This window comes from Gnatocerus cornutus, chromosome 2, assembly GCF_029298725.1.
Source record: "Gnatocerus cornutus isolate USDA-ARS CGAHR chromosome 2, icGnaCorn1.1, whole genome shotgun sequence".
NCBI classification, from domain to species: Eukaryota; Metazoa; Arthropoda; class Insecta; order Coleoptera; family Tenebrionidae; genus Gnatocerus; species Gnatocerus cornutus.
In genome coordinates, this window is record NC_142234.1 from 10,719,428 (window position 1) to 10,738,155 (window position 18,728).

Genomic DNA, 18,728 nt, shown 5'->3' on the forward strand with positions numbered 1-18,728 from the left:
ACATTTTCGATTTTTCATATTTTTAGAGGGTGAATTAAAATGGGGCGAGATTACAACCCTCTGACGGCTGGTGGAGACAAACTTGATATGGGAGATTTATCAGTGAATTTTTCTCTATTTTTTGGGTCTAATGCCGTTGGGGTACATTTTCGACTTTTCACATTTTTAGAGGGTGAATATAAATGGGGCGAGATTACAACCCTCTGACGGCTGGTGGAGACAAACTTGATATGGGAGATTTATCAGTGAATTTTTCTCTATTTTTTGGGTCTAATGCCGTTGGGGTACATTTTCGATTTTTTACATTTTTACAGGGTGAATTTAAACGGGGCGAGATTACAACCCTCTGACGGCTGGTGGAGACAAACTTGATATGGGAGATTTATCAGTGAATTTTTCTCTATTTTTTGGGTCTAATGCCATTGGGGTACATTTTCGACTTTTCACATTTTTAGAGGGTGAATATAAATGGGGCGAGATTACAACCCTCTGACGGCTGGTGGGGACAAACTTGATATGGGAGATTTATCAGTGAATTTTTCTCTATTTTTTGGGATCACTGCGACCGGGGTAGATGCTGGATTTTTACGATAACGGTGATGAAAAAGGCGGCAGCACAACCCCCTTTGATTATCCCTTTTCTGTATATTTTACACCAAAGTATTGATTGTTACAATGGGAGGTTATTATTCCAAAGTCAAATTGCCATAAATTTGAAAGAAAAGTAGCGAAAACATGAAAATACCCACGAAATTCCAGAATTTGTCTGGTCTACTGTAAAAAAAGCCGAGTGCTCGTTGTGTTGCCTATGTTACGGCGCAACCAAAAAGCCAATCCCAAGCTAACTTCAACGACATCAAGAAAGTTGAGAGAAATTTCTGTTTGGACTTCTTTATCGTAATTTTTTATCAAATGCGTGTATTTATCGATAACCAATTATGCAAACACTTTCATCTACTTAAAGGACCCAATTTCTGTATTCTCAAAGTCATGCACTTTCACACCACACTCTAACTGTTTTTTATTTGAATTAAACTTTCAAGGAATATTGAGAATCGCGTCGATCGATTTTCTATAATAGTCTAATTTAGTAAAATATGGAGAACTACTTGTATAAAAGTTTTCTTTTTTGGATTTTGGCCATAGTGTTACTAGTTAGTGATTTCGAGTTGTCATTCAACAAACGTTTAATCTTAAACTGTTAAAGTCAGTTACCAATAGATTTCGGACTCTAATAACGCCCTCTTTTTCGTGTTTTTCCATCCTGTAGTCGTACTGCGACCAAAAATATAATATGTACAGTAAAACTTTTACTCCGATCCGAACATCGCTTTTTTTAGCAATACGATCGAATTCACATTTTTTTAAAATAAAACAAAACATTAATAATTTTTTATTCCAACTCTTAAATGTGTGTTTCTGATTCCTAGTTAAGAATTAAATAAATAATAAAAAACTGAATAAGACACATACTGGCTCACATCAGGTTTTTAGTATTTAGATACATCAGCCATACTTTTCTGCAAAGCATTCAAATAAGATTGTAACCAATGCATCAATTTTAAATATTTTTTATTTTTTGCAACACATTGCGTGTTAGAATTGCAAGATTATTCCTTAGAAATGTGAGTTCATCAAATTTCCTAAAAATTTTGAACTAAAATTTCTATGATGTGATATCCGAATTTATTGTTCATTTACGTTATATTCACTTCAAGTTTAACATACACATGTATAAATTGTTGCTCAAAATGGTAGCAAATTTTTCAGTGCTGCATAGTGTTAATGCCAATCACAGAAATGGCAATTCGAATAAATCACAATTATTTTGGATTACCAAGGTTTTACTGTCAGATAAAATAGATGAACAATTTAAGTGACTTATATTAATTACTTTCTGATTAACATTTTTACAAATTGCTCTATGGAATTTTTTAAAGAAATATATGATATTCAATTATCTATTCAGATGTCAAAAAGGTTATCCCTATTTTAGATTATTATTGTTTTTATACCAATTCTAGTATAATTGCTGCTATTAAATGTTGTGCTCCATCATGACTAGAGTAAGTTTTTAGAATATCTTAACATGTTCGTTTTAACAAATTATTGTGAACTGGAGTGTAAAATTAATGTAAAAGACGTGACCATTCTAATTATTATTATACAAGGTTTTTTACTTCAAATAAATATCTAAACGTTCGCAAATTAGAATCTGTTTTTATAATAAATACAAATTTATAAACGTGATAGAAGCCAATAAGAGAAAATTATTCTTTTAAACATGCAAACAAATAATAATAAATAAAACTAATCGTAAACATTAAATTTCACTTTTTGATTTTATTTCTTATTGACCATGTTGATGTGCAAAATTATAATTAAACGATTTCTAGATAAAATAGTCGATTTTTGCCTGTTCAGGCCATTGATATCTTTGTTTTATAAAAATGCAGAGAAGAAATAAACTGTTTATTTAAAGACTTAAAAGTTATTTTAATTTAATAGCTTATTTAATAATAATTTAATAAAATAACTATTTAATAAAATTACCCCTAATTTTGAATTTTGTGTCCTTCATTTATATGGTTTTGGTTTAGTAACCCCTACATTTTTTTTTAATATTGGTAATTTCAAAGCCTACTCAAACGACGTTATTTCTTCTTTTAATTTTACATTTTAAAGTAATTCCCTTCATCATCCAAAAACTTTTTATGAAATAAAAGAGCACAGTCAGCTTTCAAAGCCTGTTTCAAATAAAAATGATGTCAAATCTAAACTCGCGTGTGTTTTTTTTGTCCTAATGAGGCCAACACGCATGCGTTTTCTTCAGTTCAGTCCCCGAGTGAAAATCGATCGTCTGCGAGTGAAACCGACAGTTTGACAGAACCTGTTCAAGTTCATTCAGTTTAATACCTGATACATACAATAAAGGTAGTCGATAAAGTAGTGTCGGTGTTATGTTTCACTGTAGTACAGGTGTTTCTAAAAAAGCTCATACAGTTATGCGTTATGTGTTTCGTCCGTGAATGCAAAAATCCAACCTTTTGTCACTGGAATCAACTAATCGATCACTCTTTATTTCTTCGTGCATGAATTATGTGAAAAATCATGGATTCAGGTTTAGGAAGCGATGAAGACCGCAGAGGTCGTACCAAAGAGCAGAAGCAGCTTAGGAATCAGCAACTCCTGAGCGGGTGCTTCATTGACGCCGCGAGCCTCTCCGATGATGGAGATGTGCCTGTTGACCAAAGAAGAAACGATGAACGCAGACAAGGAGCCCTAATTTTTCAATCATCAATACCTCAGTTTTCTATGCTTCAGATGGCCGGAAACGAGGCCAACGAAATTAATGTAAGTGGTCCCAATTATCCCGAAACTAGCACACCCTACAATTCCATCGTCCACCTCGATGTCGAAGAAGAAGCCGCTAGGAAAACACCACTAGGGTTCTATGTCGATCTTAACGAAATGCCAGATCCTCCTAAAACACCACCTTCTACTTCGGCGAAAAAGAACATTTTCTCTATGGTCATCGATTTCGAAGGGCCAAAAAAAGACAAACCTACTAAACTCAGTTCTTCGTTAATTTCGTACAAGAAAATCAGAAATTCAAAACATTTAAGTCTCACTAGCAAGTACAATGGAAATAGCAGCCTTTCATCCAGCGTGAGCTCTGTCAGCTCTGTGGCTGGGCCAAGTAGACAGATTGACGATATTGATCTAAATAACGAAAAAGAAGAGATGCACCAAAACTACACTCATCACTTGTCGGCTTCTTCGAAATCATCAAGTTCTAGCGAAAATTTCGCCTTACAAAAAAGTGAAGATGAGGGATGTGGACATGACGAGCCTCCGGAAGAAAAAACCAAAGAGGAAGAGGAAATGGAAAAACAATCAGAACGAACCACACAGGAAGAAGAAGAAGAAAGTATTAAAAACGAAGAACCTGCTAAAGACAACGCTCCTCAAGTAAGTTGTCAGAACAAAATCAAAGTCATGCATTAATTCCTAGATGGATAAACAATGTTAACAATGCGTTTTAATTAAACATGGCATAATAATACAATAGTTGTGTAAAAGCGCTTCGTGGAATATTAATTACCAATAGCACCAAAATGCAACTGTCGATATCTATAAATATTTTGAAAGTAAATATCGCGGATATGGGAAATACGCCTATTCATATTTACACGGTTTGATTATGCAAAAAAGTGAATTGTTTTTTGTCGGCAATTGGTTTATTTGCTATTATTATATCATGTTGTTGTCCCTCGTTGTTCCCTAGTTAACTCGTTATCACAGTCAACAGAGCGTTGACTTTTAACCATAGCTTAAATTCAGTTTTTTGACATGCGATTACTGATGGGTTTTACGTTTGCCAATTATTTTGCAAGGCTATTGATTCAAATTCTTTGTGTACTGACAGTATGCAAACACTATCAGTTTGCGAAATGTCTAGGAAGTTGGCTTATTCACAAAGCGACTGATATGAACAGCAATCATAATACCAATAATATTACCCGCCCTGAGCCAAAGAGTCTAATGGGCAGAAAAAAAGAAAAATTCTGAAGTAAAAAGTCGTACTTTGAACGATTGTTGTTTAGGCATAGTATATTGCTGAAACAAATAAAAAATGCATGTCTAAATGTTCCAGAAGAAAAAAAAAAGATCGCAGGCCTTGAAATTTGAAATCAGTTGGTAGCTCTTCCTGTTAACTAAAAGCATCTTGACAGTTCGAGGTTAAACATTAATGGATTTGTAATGTTATTGTAGTTGGCAGTTCTAAAACATTCAATTCCATAACAGAGCTACCAACATTATCAAAAAATGCAATGTCTATTGCACTCGACAAAATTAAGGTTCTCAATAAAATGTGCAATGAAAATGTGACATGACAATGAAAAAGTTTTATTTAGTGTCGGCAGTTCGGATTTGCGGCTATCCTAATAAAAATTGTATGTTGTTAATGTTTTTTTGTACATCATTTTACGAATCTCTGAATTTATCGCCAACAAAAATAAGAAAGTTGTTTGTAATTTGGTACAACTTTTCATTCATTAATTTTACAAATAATTCATACGGATTTCCGAGGGGCTTTAGTAGTTGTATTAGAACAGAATTTGGACATCATATAAAAATGAACTAGACTATTTATTTAATGTATCTGCTATGTAACGGTGAACTTTATAATAAATTTAACCGATAGTAATAATATCTTTAATCAGGACTTTTAATACTTTGATATTCAATGATTGCTATGAAGTAGGTATATGAATCATCAACATATCTGTGTGATCGAAGGATTCGCAACATTTTAATTTAATTCAGTATATTTCGTTGAGAAGATCTCATTTATAATCTGCACAATGCAGGTACATACATCAATTTAGGATTAATTTAAATGAAAATAAATAATAGTTATGCTTTCAATATTTATATTTGTAATGGTAATAAACAATGTGGGTGTTACAGTAGAGTGAACTGAATTGTCTAGTACAGGATGTACTAAATTTTTGAATAGTTGTTATGATGATATCTTTGCATAATTTATAATTTATACGGTATTTATAATTAACTGCATCTACTGTCACCATTTTTTTAAATTTAGAAAGTTAATCTGATGAGAAGCTGTGCCTTATTACTTTAAGTAAATTTAAAAAGTTTCCATCAGGCTCCATTGCAATATTTTTATTCCAATTTTATTAATAGGAAATTTTAACGACTATGGAAATGAAAAGCGTGTGAAAAATCTAAGTAAATTAGTTAAAATTAGTAAACGAGGCTAATTAATTTTATCGCTCTTCAAGTCGATAAGAATTCCAATCCCGTTGTACACCTGTCACTTATAGAAAAACCTGTAAATTTCAGGTCGTCTTGTAAAGATGTTATTTTTACTGAGTGGATTTTGCACTTTACATGAAAATTCCTCGTCCAGACTATAAGACGAAAGTATGAGTAATTTTGCTAAATTTATGGGCAAATATAATGAAGCGGTCTGCATATTTAATAATTTCTGTGTCATACTTTTACGAGAGAAGACAGCAAAATGCCAACGCCAAAATTAAGTTGCACTGTCCTTGCTGAATTAAGCTCCATTGTTTCACCGAAAAGGCAATTTTTTATCGTTAAATCTAGTTATGAAAAAGGAAATGTATGATTGCTTCGTAATAGATTTGATCATCAACTCATGTGATTTATATGAAGTTGTTTAATGGGGTATCGAGGTAAAATTAATTGCTTGCCATTCAGGTTTTAAAATCCTGTCATAGACGTCAATTCGATTTTGATGAACCTTTTAATGCGTGAAAGTTGCAATTTAGAGGGACACCAAATCTTTCAGATAAAAAAAATCGATTAGATAAAGCTATTTATTGGTGAAATCGACAACTGGTGTATTGCAGTATCTTTCAAACTCCGTTTAATTTAATAATACCTAATGAACCTTAAAGTGTATGATTATCGAAATCTGTGTTTACTTTAGCAACACTTTTATGACTTGAGATAAAATTTACCGATAATTTTTAATAACTCCTATAAATCTATTATGTTTGTAGTGTTTCACAGGCTCATCATCCTTCATGTATGGCAGACAAATGAGTTCTCAGAATTTGCAAGAGAAAGGAAGAAAAATGATTTCATATTACGGCACTTTTAAATGCTGATGAGAAAATAATTTGGTTATTTAATTGCTTATTGTATCGAGCAGAGATGTATTCCTGGTATTATTTTTTATTGTTGACATTTTCCAAAGTTTTTACTACCTTGTAATGAGTTGTAAAGTTAAATTAGTCCCTCGTGGGTTACAATAAATAGTGGTGCCCAAAATCGTACATGTAATGTAATGAACTACAAAACTGAAAAGACATGCATCCGATTCCATTCTATCGTCGTAATTATTGGCGACCATTGTAAAAACTGCCCATTGTGAACCAGAATTCCACTATAATTTAAAGCTATTTGCCTTGAACAGCTCATAAAACATGAAAACTGAGCCTTAAAAAACTCAGCTAATAAAGGTAATCACCACATGATTAGTTGATTCAATTTTATCAACGAATGTGCTTTACCTATTTAATTGTTACATAAATAGAGTGTAGCTACGCTTTTGTGCACGTTTTTGAGTACGATTATGTAAAACTTGGAAATACTAAAATCGATTTCATGTGGAAATCGTTCCAGTGCCAAGGGTGCAACATTCCTCGTTTAATTTTACATCGCCTGACAACGCCCGATTCCCCCAGCTGAAATTAAATTGACTTAACAACGTTAATCGGAGTTAATATAATGTAATTTGATATTATAAATTTTAAATAGCAGCAGTTTGGAAATATACTAACAAAAGTCTTGTATTTTTTGGCGGGTATTAATCTAAATGGCTTAATTATTTAATTTACATTAGCCTAGAAGCAGAATAAATTGTCATCTAATTAAGGTCAAAGCTGTGTAAATTTGGTTAATTACGTATTTATTTGTGATTATTTTACTAGGTGTGGCTATAAATGCGATACGACAGTATCTTTTTAGCTTATATTTTATTTTCTCCAACTTTTTTTTTCGAAAATCTGTGCAAACTACCGGTTCTTTGATACCGGAAATTTAAAAAAATGTTTTTTATCAGCCTGTCAATCGCGTAATCATGATTTTACGCATACTGAATAGATATGACCAAATCTGCGACAGTAAACATTGTGATTCACAAGTGACTTCTTTTTTGGTAATGCTTGAGGTTACGCTTCTCAAAACAACGCATACCTGATGTAATCACACCCAGTATAATCTGTAAAATTCCGCCAGGAATACTATAATTACGTCGTTTAATAAGCAAGGTCTATGAATCAAGAATAACCGCAAATGTGTTGTTGCATGATCCATGATCTATCTGACCCTCAATCAAAAAAAATCCTCTTCTTACAAAGTGTTGTTTCATTTGTTTCAGGAACGACCTCAGTTTGTAAAGCTTTCAGATTTAGAATGCCAGAAACCAAGACTGGATTTAAATTTCACCCCACGAATGAGTAAATCCATTCCGGAGAGTTCATGGGTGGAGAGTCCTCTCTTGATGTCAAGGTCAGCAGGATACCGCAGTGCTCCACACCCTTTAGAACCTGAATCTGGAGATCTCTCTGATTCTGGTAGTGCGACAGACACCAGTGTTTCACAACCTAGACGTTCAGTGCAACGTTTGGGGACGGATCTGCTTCGGATGTTTTTGGAGGAGATTGGACCGGATGTTACTGTTGAAGTCGACGGGCATAAGCTGAAAGCACATAAATGCATTTTAGCGTCGAGATGCCAGTACTTTGCTGCTTTGTTGAGTGGGAATTGGTTGGAGGCTTCCGGGAATATTATTTCATTACAAGTTCGTATTCTTTTTGTTTATGTGATAATATTGCTGCGTTGAATACAAAAAGAAAATGACGCAAAAACGAGTGATCAGAATTCAATAATGGAAATAAATAATGCAAATTGCTGAGGGATATTCAGCGTGGAACGATGCAGGTATAATAGTTCCGGTCAGATATAAATGCACTTCAAAATAAAAACGTTCGGAAAATTGTCTCCCTTTTTAGTGGTCGGGGCAATAACAAGTGACTCACATTTACAATTATTCAGTACTCAATTTCACTCAATGAATTATTACAGTTTCATTTAAAATCTATCGAGCAGAGAAAAATTGTTTGCAATTATTGAAATTGAAATCGAATGAACATTATTTTAAACCGCCTAAAATGTGTGAGATTGAAAGAAAACATTCTGCAAATATTGATCAGTGATCGGCAAATATAAAAAAAAAATGCAAACGATGAGTGATGTACTACTCAAATAAAAAATATTTGTCGGAGGAGGTTTTTAAAATTTTGCACGCAACTTGACATAAAGTTTATCATAATCACTTTCGTTTCTATGCACCATGCCTTTTTTTTCTTAAAAATCTACATTTTGTAATCCAGTTTTTCTTTAACGGCTTCTCTCGTTTGATTTACCCGGAAGGTAAACTACTTGCTAGCTTTATTCCTGTGGGAAATTTCAAAATAAAGCTGAGATAAATCATCGAATGCATAATGAAAAGTTTATCTAAAGATTAGATATTCCATATGTAGATAAATTTCCATTTTTGTTTTTGATCCTATGTGTGTATAAACAATTTAACACCCACTCTAATTACTGATCTTTAAAACGAAATGTCACTTCACTTTAATGTTGTTCAGCACTGAAATTGAAAAACTGCAGTTTCCAATTAACGATCCATGTCTTTGATTAAAAATTATCTTTATCTCTTTATTGTTATCGAGTCAATTGGACGTAATCTGTGTAACATGTAGAAAAAAAGTTCGTGTATTGCGTACTTTATAACACTTTGCGTCACCGGCATAAAAAAAACTGGTTTTTTTTGCCAAAAAGTGAAAAAGCAAGCACATGAAGTTAATCCTTGAACCTGCGAAACGAATAAACATGAACTTCCAGCTATTTCTTGGAACATAATCGAAGCACTTATGTATATTTCGACAAAATGTATTATAATCAGAACCCATGCATGCATCGTAATATCTGTAAACTTTGTTGTCCAAAATAGACTTATACGTTCGATCCTATCAACAAAAGTTAAATATACGACTCATTGAGATTCATATTGGGATAAACCGAAGGTGCGTTCTGATTTTTAGCACGCAGAGGAAAATGAACTGACACGCAAATCCAATGCCAGTGGTCAGATTTTGATATTTCCTTTGAAAAGGGCAAAAAAAATTATTGATTTCAGTGTTGGGTAATGCCAAACTCTGACTTTCGTAATTGAGTTACTTAAAAATCCAGGATAATACAGACAGTTCAGTGTTATAATTGCTTGTTTGTCAATTAATTTTGGTCTGGTCAATTATTATAAAACAGTATTGTTTACCCACCAAGGAAAGATAACTCCCGAGCAATGTTTATTATTATCAACCGCACGCAATTACCTAATTAAAACGTATTTATTGGTTTTTACTTTTTTTAGTAAAACTGGGATTGCTCGAAATTCTTCTTTAACACTTTTAAATATAAAGCATTAGTCGTTTAAAGTGAAAATCAATTTGTTATTAACATTGACCCCGTTTTGGTAATCTCGCTTCAATGAAGAACTCATTAAAATTTTGGATTTACTTTTTTATTCATTCCAGCGAATCTTTTGTATTGTGTATAAATATCAACTAAAACCCTTTTTTTTCAGGGATTCTCTTACGAATCTGTTTACTTCGCTCTCTGCCACATCTACAGTGGAGCCGCTCACGTGCCCGACTCCATCAGCTTAGTGGAACTCGCCTCTCTAGCCGACATGTTAGGTCTAGAAGGCCTCAAAGAAGTAGTAGAACACGCTTTAAAACAACGGCATTGTCACAATTTCCACAAACCTTGCGCCGGTTGCTGCACCGGTGTTTTAGAAGTTCTCCCATTATCAGCCGCATATGGCTTGGACGATCTTTATCAAAAGTGCCTCCAGTGGATAACTCAGCACTTTGTACGAGTTTGGCCAAGTAGAGCATTTGCCAGCTTGCCTCGCGAGTTACGTGAAAAATGTTACCAACAACACGTAGTTCATATGACTGCGGATAGAGTTTTAGAAACTATAGTGAGTTGCGACAAAGTTTTAGCTACTTTGCCTGCTCTGAGATGGGCAGAACCTGTTACACAGTTGGTGCTACAACTCTCTGATGCTTGTCATCTGTATCATAGGCAACATTTTGCTGCAGTGTTGGGATCGCAGTCATTTTTAGCTTTAGATGCTGGGTTAGGGTGGAGTGTTGGACAAGTAGAAGATCAGTTGTTGTCTGCTGCCGGAAATTTGAGCGTAGAACAAGCGTGTAGAAGTTATTCGAGGTGCTGCAAAATGATCGAACAGAATTGGAGTAGACCGTTTAATGATCTGCTGTACAAAATTAAAGTGCAATTAGAACAATGTTTGGTGGCTCAGTCGGATCGGCTTATCCGAAGCAATGCTTGGCTGAGGCTGGATTCGACTTTAAGGTAAGAAACAAGTGCGATTGTTTAAAAAATAAGAGTTTGTTGGGTTCTCGGAAGCTCATTGCATTAGAATCTTTTTTTTATTCGGTAATGCAGGTCAAGTTGAACGTCCTGCATAAGCAGTTTTTGGTAGTTGTAACTGTAACGTAATTACATCATAATTTTGATGGTGACTACTAATGTCAAGAACATAAGAAATAAACACATAATAGAATTTCTCGCACGATCGAGTTAACCACAAGACCCAAAAAATAAATTGTTTTTTGCAGTGATTACATCGATACAAGTTCATTCTTTTGATTTTTTGCTATAACTGTAGTCTTGAAGTAACGATCCTTTTATAACTCCATTAATCGCAAAGCATCAACAGATTTCCAAGAAAACCTATCAACTATTTCTTGGTAACTTCAAACAATATTGATATTTTTACTTCAATGTTAGTTCAGTTGCTCTTAAAGTTGGTGCGTCATTTCTGAAACCACTTCTGAGCATGATAAGCAAAAATATTTATTCATAACGTTTCATTCTAACTGTAACTGATATTTTGTATTGCAAATTTCAGATGTCGGATCAAAGATCTAACCCCGGTCAGTGAACCGATAAGTCGCCTGCCTCGCGCGACTCCTAAAAGAACCAAAAAACCGCCCCTCCAATCAATGACTAAATCTCACAGTCAAAGCCCGACAATAAGTTCTTCAGATTCGTCTCGTAATTCAAGTCCTGGAATCAACCAAGCCCAATCTCGTCTCCATACTTCCGGATGTAGTCCTTCTCTTCGAAGAAGCCTCCTTCTAGCGGCGAGAGCACCTCAGGTGCCCCCAAGCCCGTCCACTCACCGGCGCAGTACCTTAACGCAACCAACTCAAAGCAGTGCTGCCAAAACGGCTCCATCCAAAAATATCAAGACCACTTCTAGAAACCCTCCGCCCAAAACGACACCTGCGAGCGCGAAACAAACTCAGAAGAAGCAAACAATTGCACCGACGAGGACCTCTGTATCAAATCCTAATTTAAGAAAACCCACTCCGAATCCAACATTGGCCAAGAAACCTATTAGCAGGTCGAGTTCGCCTTTGAAAGTGGATAGTCGGGCGAGTTCCCCAAGGAAATTGGACAGTAGGGTGACGTCGCCAATTAAGGTGGATGTGAGGACGCCTTCGCCGAAGAAAATGCGTAATGGAAAAGTTGGGTCGCCGAGGAAAACTGACGCAAATGAAAGTAAGGAAACTAAACCTATGCCTACAATGCAGAGGTCTAGTACCTTCTTGAAAGAAGAGCCCACAATTTTGGGTAAGGTAAAGTAAGGATGATTTCCAGCTAGTCCATTCCTAGTCAGGCATTTTTCTTTTTCTTCGTTTTTGATCTCGTTATTGTATTATTTTTATATGTATGTTTATGGTTAGACAACATTGTGATATCTTCTTAAAGTTTAGCACTTCACATGAATACAAAAAGTCACTTAATATGTTTTTTACTAAATCAAATAAAAATTTGTAACTTTTTTACGGAAGAACATTTATTTTTTCGTAAAACAAAACATTCCATAATTGTGATAACAATAACACAATACTTATCTATTGCCGACAGTTTCTGTTAAACAGTCTTGTCGTTGCGACCATTTGCAAATATTGGTGCCAGGTGTTAAAATAACTGCCCACATACTTTGTTTCATATACAAATGTTGGTAGTAAAGTGATAAGTACAGTTAAGTTAGATTAACAAATTAACAATTTTTAAGACTGAATTTTCAGTTATGTTGTTTTGTCTTTTAATTTACTGTTCAAACAACTTAATTAAAGTTGTTGGAAACGATCGAATTTTATTCACGTGGGTAGTACACTGTGATTCTTATTTGTTTAGCTTTTCTTGTAGTGTCATTAATTATTTATTTATTTATTTTTAACATCGGAATTCATGTGAAGTTCCTGATATTGATGTGTTTGTTTAAACGTTGTTAATGAAGAGTGAACACAATACTTTTACATAGTATATTATCAAATATTTGAATATCTAAAAGGTAAATGACAAATCCTTATTTATATTAATTTACTATGGTAATAATTGTTTCTTAACAAATGTTTATAATTTCATGTAAAATATAATAAAGTAGATATTTTTAATTAACTCTTATTTATTAAAATCCCGCATTGGTGTGAAGGTCGTACAATTTAAACTTAAATAATAAAATTCAAGTTTAAATTTTCAAAATATATTCTGAAAATGGTCCCCAAAAGATAACACTCCACAGACCTTGTACAAAATGTCTACAATTATTAATATAATAACACAGTTATATACACAAAAATTTGTATTCAATATAATTACATGTAGGCGACTTATTCCTTCTTATGAACAAATAAGCTTGTCATTTATTAAAACCGCAACTATATCGAATGAACTAAAATAAATAATGACAGTAACAAACAACCGTTTAAAACAATTTATACACCCTGTTAGTGTTTACAGAAAAAAGTCTGTACAATGAGAAAGTACAACAAAACTAGAATTTTCATGTACACTTCAAATATCAAATAAAATACAAGATATTTACAATATTTTGAGTAGAACTAAAAGCACAAGTGACAAAACGCTTATTGGTCAAGAGACTAAACACAAACTTTACAGAATTCATCAAAAAGGCTATTTGAAATATTTAATGTTACACATTACTTACATTATAATACACGCATTTAAAATAGTTTAACTACAAACAAAAAAACACTACATTTAGTTGCTTAAACCTACAATAAAAAATGACTAACTTGCAGTAACATTTTCTCTGGCAAGATCTCTTACTTGAAATTATGTTACAAAATGACAGAAGAATAATTATATTCTTAAAAAACCAAGTGAACTTTAGTTTGATCGGATGCAAAGGTTGTTGCCTAAATCACATAACCTCAAGTAAATTAGTAAAAAATAATTTCAAACAGAAATTAATCAATTAGGCTCTTTTAACCTAGTAATGCACAAAATATCTGAGCAAAATGTCTGCTATAACGAAATAAAGTAACGCCAGCATTTTAATTCATAAACAATATGGAAGACGTTAACCTACGATTGTTACCATACTTTCGCAAAAATATATTATTAAAAATATCGCATATTTGCAACATACTGCAAGACTATAAGGCCATTTATTTCATTGGATAGGTCAGACATTAATTTGATTTTCATTGGCACAAAATACAGATTGCTAATCGATACAGAAAATCTATAAACTAACAAACAAAGATACCTCATGGAATGCACATTAAATATTGCAGCTATGCTGCCGTCCCCTACCTAAACATTTATTTAAAAAAAGCTTTCATTTGATTGTAAAATACTATCTCCATGCCACATCAGTACTTAAGAATTCTTTTGAGTATGTTAAATGAATGATGAGTTCCGATTTCTGTGATATCAGCTACTTGAGTCTTTTTGAGATCTAGTCTCGTAGCACATAGTTGTAATCACATACCTGACACAATATCGAACTATTTCTAGTTGTCTCGACGTGCTTTTTTCTTGCTTTTCTTCGCTGCCTTTGCTTCTGTCCACACATCTGTAATAACAAAAACAGTAAAAAAACTTCTGCCAACTTATATTGAATATTACCTCCAAGTTCATCGAACGCCAATCCCCCTTCTTTGACAGGAGGTTTAGGAACTTCCTCTCTTATTTCTTCTTTAACAACTTCAGCTTTCGGTTTCACAACCTCCTTCTGAACCGGGATCTCTTTTTCAATCACCGGTTTTTCGGGTTTCTCATTTTCCTTCTTGGCTTTCTTCTCTTTTTTCTTTTCTTTCTTTTCCTCAATGATGACAACGGGTTCTTCATTTTGAACCGCCTCATCCACTGGTTTTTCTATTTTAACTTCTTTTTCCTTTTCACGCAGTTCTTTGTTGACAACTTCTTTCACCAGTTTCTCAATTTCGGCGGCTTTTTCAATCTTCTTGTTGTTCTTTTTGTCTTTCTTAGCTGGGCTTTGTTCTGCTTTTTTCTTCTTATCAGCTTTACTGGGCACCGTCTCCCAATTACCATCATCGAAATCGACAGGTTTTTCACTGAGTAACTTCTTAATGTTTTTCTTATTCTTCACTTCTTCGATGACTTTGTTCTTGATGGCTTCGTTCTTCTTATTCTTTTCAGTTTGTTTGTTGTCTACTTTTTTGTCTTTTTGTTTTTGGACATCAGAAGAATCTTTCGCAGGGGACCTTTTGGAGTCCTTCACTGGGGATTTCTCGCTTTTGTTATCTCCAGTGGCGGCGATATGCCCGTTGGCGGTAGTTTTCTAAAAAAATCATAAAAAGAATATAATAATATCAAGTGGTGTGAAAGTATGACTTAATAAAGAGAATAATAAAACGGTTGAAAAAAACCTGTAATCACAAAAAACTAAGCAATAATTATCTACCTGTAAAGATAAAATAAAAAAGGCTATCTTAGTTATTTTAAGTCTAGTTATAAAATTTGTCTGTAAAGTGTAGTCAAAAGAAATAAATAATAAAGATTAAAAACTTTATCTGTTGTGCAACTTTAAACCCAATACACAAAAAAGTTTAGAGATATCAATTGCTGAACAAAGCAATTCTGACCAGTCAAAAACAAGTGGCAACAAACATTTAATTTATGATAAGGATGTCGATTAAAAGAAAAAATGACAATTGATTCAGAAAAGACGTATTTCTTTTAGCTATCACATGATCAATAACTTTAATAGATAAGTTTTTGCTTTAATATAAATTAAAAAAAAAACACATTGAATCTGTATTTTTACACTGTAATAGGTAGCATTATAAATATTTACTGTAGACAACATAATAAATATTCAAACAATATAAAACCATTGTCTCCTGCAACTGTTACTGCACGGTAAGTTTGTTTATTTGGAAAATTTTGTATGATAAACTAGATTTGTATTTATTGTGGTTTATTCTTTGGATCTGTTAGGTTAATCACTTATTTTTAGAACGTAAGAAAAAATTTTATAATAATTTTTTTAATCAAATTAAAACTAAAGTCACTCATTTTCAAAAAATTGAGAAGTGAATGGTGCTAGCTGCGACGTACGTTTTCAATAGCTCCTTTGGTGTTTTTTATTTTTATTTCTGCATTGACATATCGAATGCATGTCACAAAAAATCGCCAGTTGCCATGTCCAATTTACCTTTTTCTCATTTGTCAATTTTTGACAAATGACTAACCGCAGGCACTCGAGTGTAAATATCAAGTTGGCACGCTTCACCCTTCATTTTTAATAAAGATGCATGACTGTCACGCTGATTAACTTATTTGTAACCGAAAAAATTCGATTAATTTCTGTCGATAATCGAAATTTTTGAAACAATGCAAATTACCGCACATTCTTTTGTTCCGCGCACATTCGTTACAAAACAATTTGATATAAATTTGCGGTTATATCTGTTTGATCTGAAACTGGCAAACATACAAGTCACTGAAACGACCGGTTTATTTTAGAATTTACCAAAATTCAGGGAATTAACCGCGCAATTCAGTCCCATTTGGAGCTCCAGCATATGTTGGGTAAAATTCAATTGACGTTTGAGACGCCAATTTGAATAAAGAATGAACAATCAGCAAGACAACTTGTTCTTGGGATGAACTACCTCACTTAAAGCTCACCTTTTCCTTGATTTTCTTCTTCTTTCCTGCTTGTTTTCGGTCATCATTGGTGAGTTTGTCAAAAGGTGGTTGTTCCGCCGATTTGAATCCAAATATGAAAACTAAAATTACCACAACAATGACCAACACCACAGGTAACAAGTAGAGGGTGACTTGGTTATTTACAAAATCTTTCACTATTTCCATTTTGCGGCCAAAAATTGATACAGAAAATGAGAAGCTGCCACGGAACCAACAAACCACGGCAAATCTAATTTTTGGTGACGCGGCTGTGACGTAAACAGACACATATGTTTATTTTCTGCACTTTGCGCCGCACTTTTGCGCAACGTGTCAACATTGACAGAGCACTTTAGGGAATTTCGCAGTACCAATCGCGCGGGTCGTCGTTTTTATGCGCGGTTATTTCAAATTTACTAATGCGTCTCTGTAACAACTAATTATTATACAACGCAAACAATGGACTAGTGTTTACAATTTTATATTGTTGCATAATGTGATGTAACAAAAACAACATGCGACGGAATTCACGGAAATCCTAAAAATAAAACAATGAAAAAATTTCTCTACCTAATGTAAAAATAGCTCAAAACTTTGTATTGCTAATATTAGAATTTTATAGGGAGATTGAATAACACAAGTTTGAAAATAAAATCCATTGTTGCGGTACCAAAATAAATACAAATTGAAACCATTATTTCTTCACCGGTGCTAAACGAGCGTACACAACAACAAGCGGTTTATCTTTTAAAATGTAACCATTCGTTTCTTTTAACGCTTTTTGGGCTATTTCAACAGAATTTAGGGTTACAAAAGCTTGTCCTTTCATTCTTCCTTCTTGCATAAGTCTTATATCAAAAGTGCTAGCTTTCTCAGCTTCGTTCTCCACTTTATATCTGTTATAAATATACTCTAGATCCTTCAGCTCCACGTTTTTCGCTATATTTTTTATGTACAGTCTACAAGTGGGGGCTCCAGGGTGATAATTCTTGAAAACAGGCAAAACATCTAAATCCTTCTCTGGAATTTGATTTGCAGCAAGTTCTTCCACAGATATCACATTCTGGTCGCCTTTCTCCTCCTGTTCATCCTCTTTTGATGGTATTACTCCCACTTGTTCAGGTTCACCCTGCTTTACATCCAGTGCTGAAGCTGAAACTTTTAGCTCAATTTTTCGTTGCGTATGCACGTCACTTTTCTCAAAGACATCTTCAGGTTTTTCCTGTTTGGAGGTACTAGATGGGACTGCTGTCATAGGTTTTATGAATTTTGGTCGCTTGACGGCCTTCTTCTGTCTAAGAACTCGTTTCTGGGGTATTATTTCATTGGTTTTTGAGTCTTCATCACTCTCTAATTCTGATTCTGAAGAACTCTCTAGTACTTTTGGAGCGGGTGGATTTGCAGCTTTCTGTTGTGCTGATTGAGGGGGCACTCTTTGTCTCATCGGGTCTGGAACAGCAAACGGTGGCGGCAGATTCATCCTATTCATAAGGTGTAACACTTGAGTGTAGAATTTCGGTACAGTAGCCAATGCATGACCAATATTGTTGACTGTCAGACGGTTTGCTTTAGGATACATGTATTTTAAATGTGGGGGCGGTGGTTGTTGAAATCCTACTGAACTATTGAACGAATTTAATTTATTAACAAAGACTTTAAAATGCTCCTTGTTATCAGTAGTTGTTTGTTCAATTTTTTTAATTTTTGGTAAACCAATGTCGTGGGCGGCATATTCAACACATAAACGATTCTTTAGAACGTAGGCTTGATGAAGACGGAAGAGGACTTCTCTGGCTATTTCTTTTGAATCGAATCGAGCAAAGACTACGGCTTTTTGGTTGGATTTTGAAGATATAACCTTAACTTTCGTGGCCCCAAAATGTTTCAAAAATTCTTCTTTTTCAACGTCGGTTAGTTCTTTGGGAAGATTTTTGATTTTTAAAACGTCGTCACACACCATTTTTCTGTTATTTTTACCAGTTTTACTAAGAAACTAGTTTTGCTCACAAAAATTCTGTTTGACACATGATGGGGATGAATTGTTCTTATAGTGGCAGCCGTGCGTGGAAATGTCAAACGAATGTCAATAGCAAGGAATT

General features: G+C 33.9%; 3 protein-coding genes across 3 annotated transcripts; 1 reads left to right on the forward strand and 2 right to left on the reverse strand.

Moving 5' to 3' along the window:
* The first annotated feature begins 2,705 nt into the window (after positions 1-2,705).
* LOC148178926 (uncharacterized) lies at positions 2,706-13,121 on the forward strand. Its single transcript, XM_088031075.1, has 4 exons — positions 2,706-3,972; positions 7,940-8,362; positions 10,211-11,004; positions 11,564-13,121. The coding sequence occupies exons 1-4, from the start codon at positions 3,112-3,114 to the stop codon at positions 12,303-12,305; spliced, it is 2,820 nt and encodes a 939-aa protein (XP_087887201.1). The 5' UTR covers positions 2,706-3,111; the 3' UTR covers positions 12,306-13,121.
* Positions 13,122-13,194: 73 nt separating this feature from the next.
* Positions 13,195-16,952, reverse strand: LOC148178927 (uncharacterized). Its single transcript, XM_088031079.1, has 3 exons — positions 16,630-16,952; positions 14,602-15,277; positions 13,195-14,548 (listed from the first exon to the last, which is right to left on the reverse strand). Exons 1-3 carry the CDS (start codon positions 16,813-16,815, stop codon positions 14,487-14,489), a joined length of 924 nt encoding a protein of 307 aa, XP_087887205.1. The 5' UTR covers positions 16,816-16,952; the 3' UTR covers positions 13,195-14,486.
* A 144-nt stretch (positions 16,953-17,096) lies between these two features.
* Positions 17,097-18,697, reverse strand: LOC148178928 (RNA-binding region-containing protein 3-like). Its single transcript, XM_088031076.1, has one exon. The coding sequence runs from the start codon at positions 18,587-18,589 to the stop codon at positions 17,324-17,326; it is 1,266 nt and encodes a 421-aa protein (XP_087887202.1). The 5' UTR covers positions 18,590-18,697; the 3' UTR covers positions 17,097-17,323.
* Positions 18,698-18,728: the final 31 nt, after the last annotated feature.

Excerpts from the sequence above, each read along its gene's own strand:
- LOC148178926 (XM_088031075.1), top strand. The coding sequence starts at position 3,112 with ATGGATTCAGGTTTAGGAAGCGATGAAGACCGCAGAGGTCGTACCAAA. Across the intron at positions 3,973-7,939 it reads CTAAAGACAACGCTCCTCAA|GAACGACCTCAGTTTGTAAA; the intron begins GTAAGTTGTCAG and ends CATTTGTTTCAG. Across the intron at positions 11,005-11,563 it reads AGGCTGGATTCGACTTTAAG|ATGTCGGATCAAAGATCTAA; the intron begins GTAAGAAACAAG and ends TGCAAATTTCAG.
- LOC148178927 (XM_088031079.1), bottom strand. The coding sequence starts at position 16,815 with ATGGAAATAGTGAAAGATTTTGTAAATAACCAAGTCACCCTCTACTTG. Across the intron at positions 15,278-16,629 it reads AGAAGAAAATCAAGGAAAAG|AAAACTACCGCCAACGGGCA; the intron begins GTGAGCTTTAAG and ends TGATTTTTTTAG. Across the intron at positions 14,549-14,601 it reads GGCGTTCGATGAACTTGGAG|ATGTGTGGACAGAAGCAAAG; the intron begins GTAATATTCAAT and ends TTGTTATTACAG.
- LOC148178928 (XM_088031076.1), bottom strand. The coding sequence starts at position 18,589 with ATGGTGTGTGACGACGTTTTAAAAATCAAAAATCTTCCCAAAGAACTA.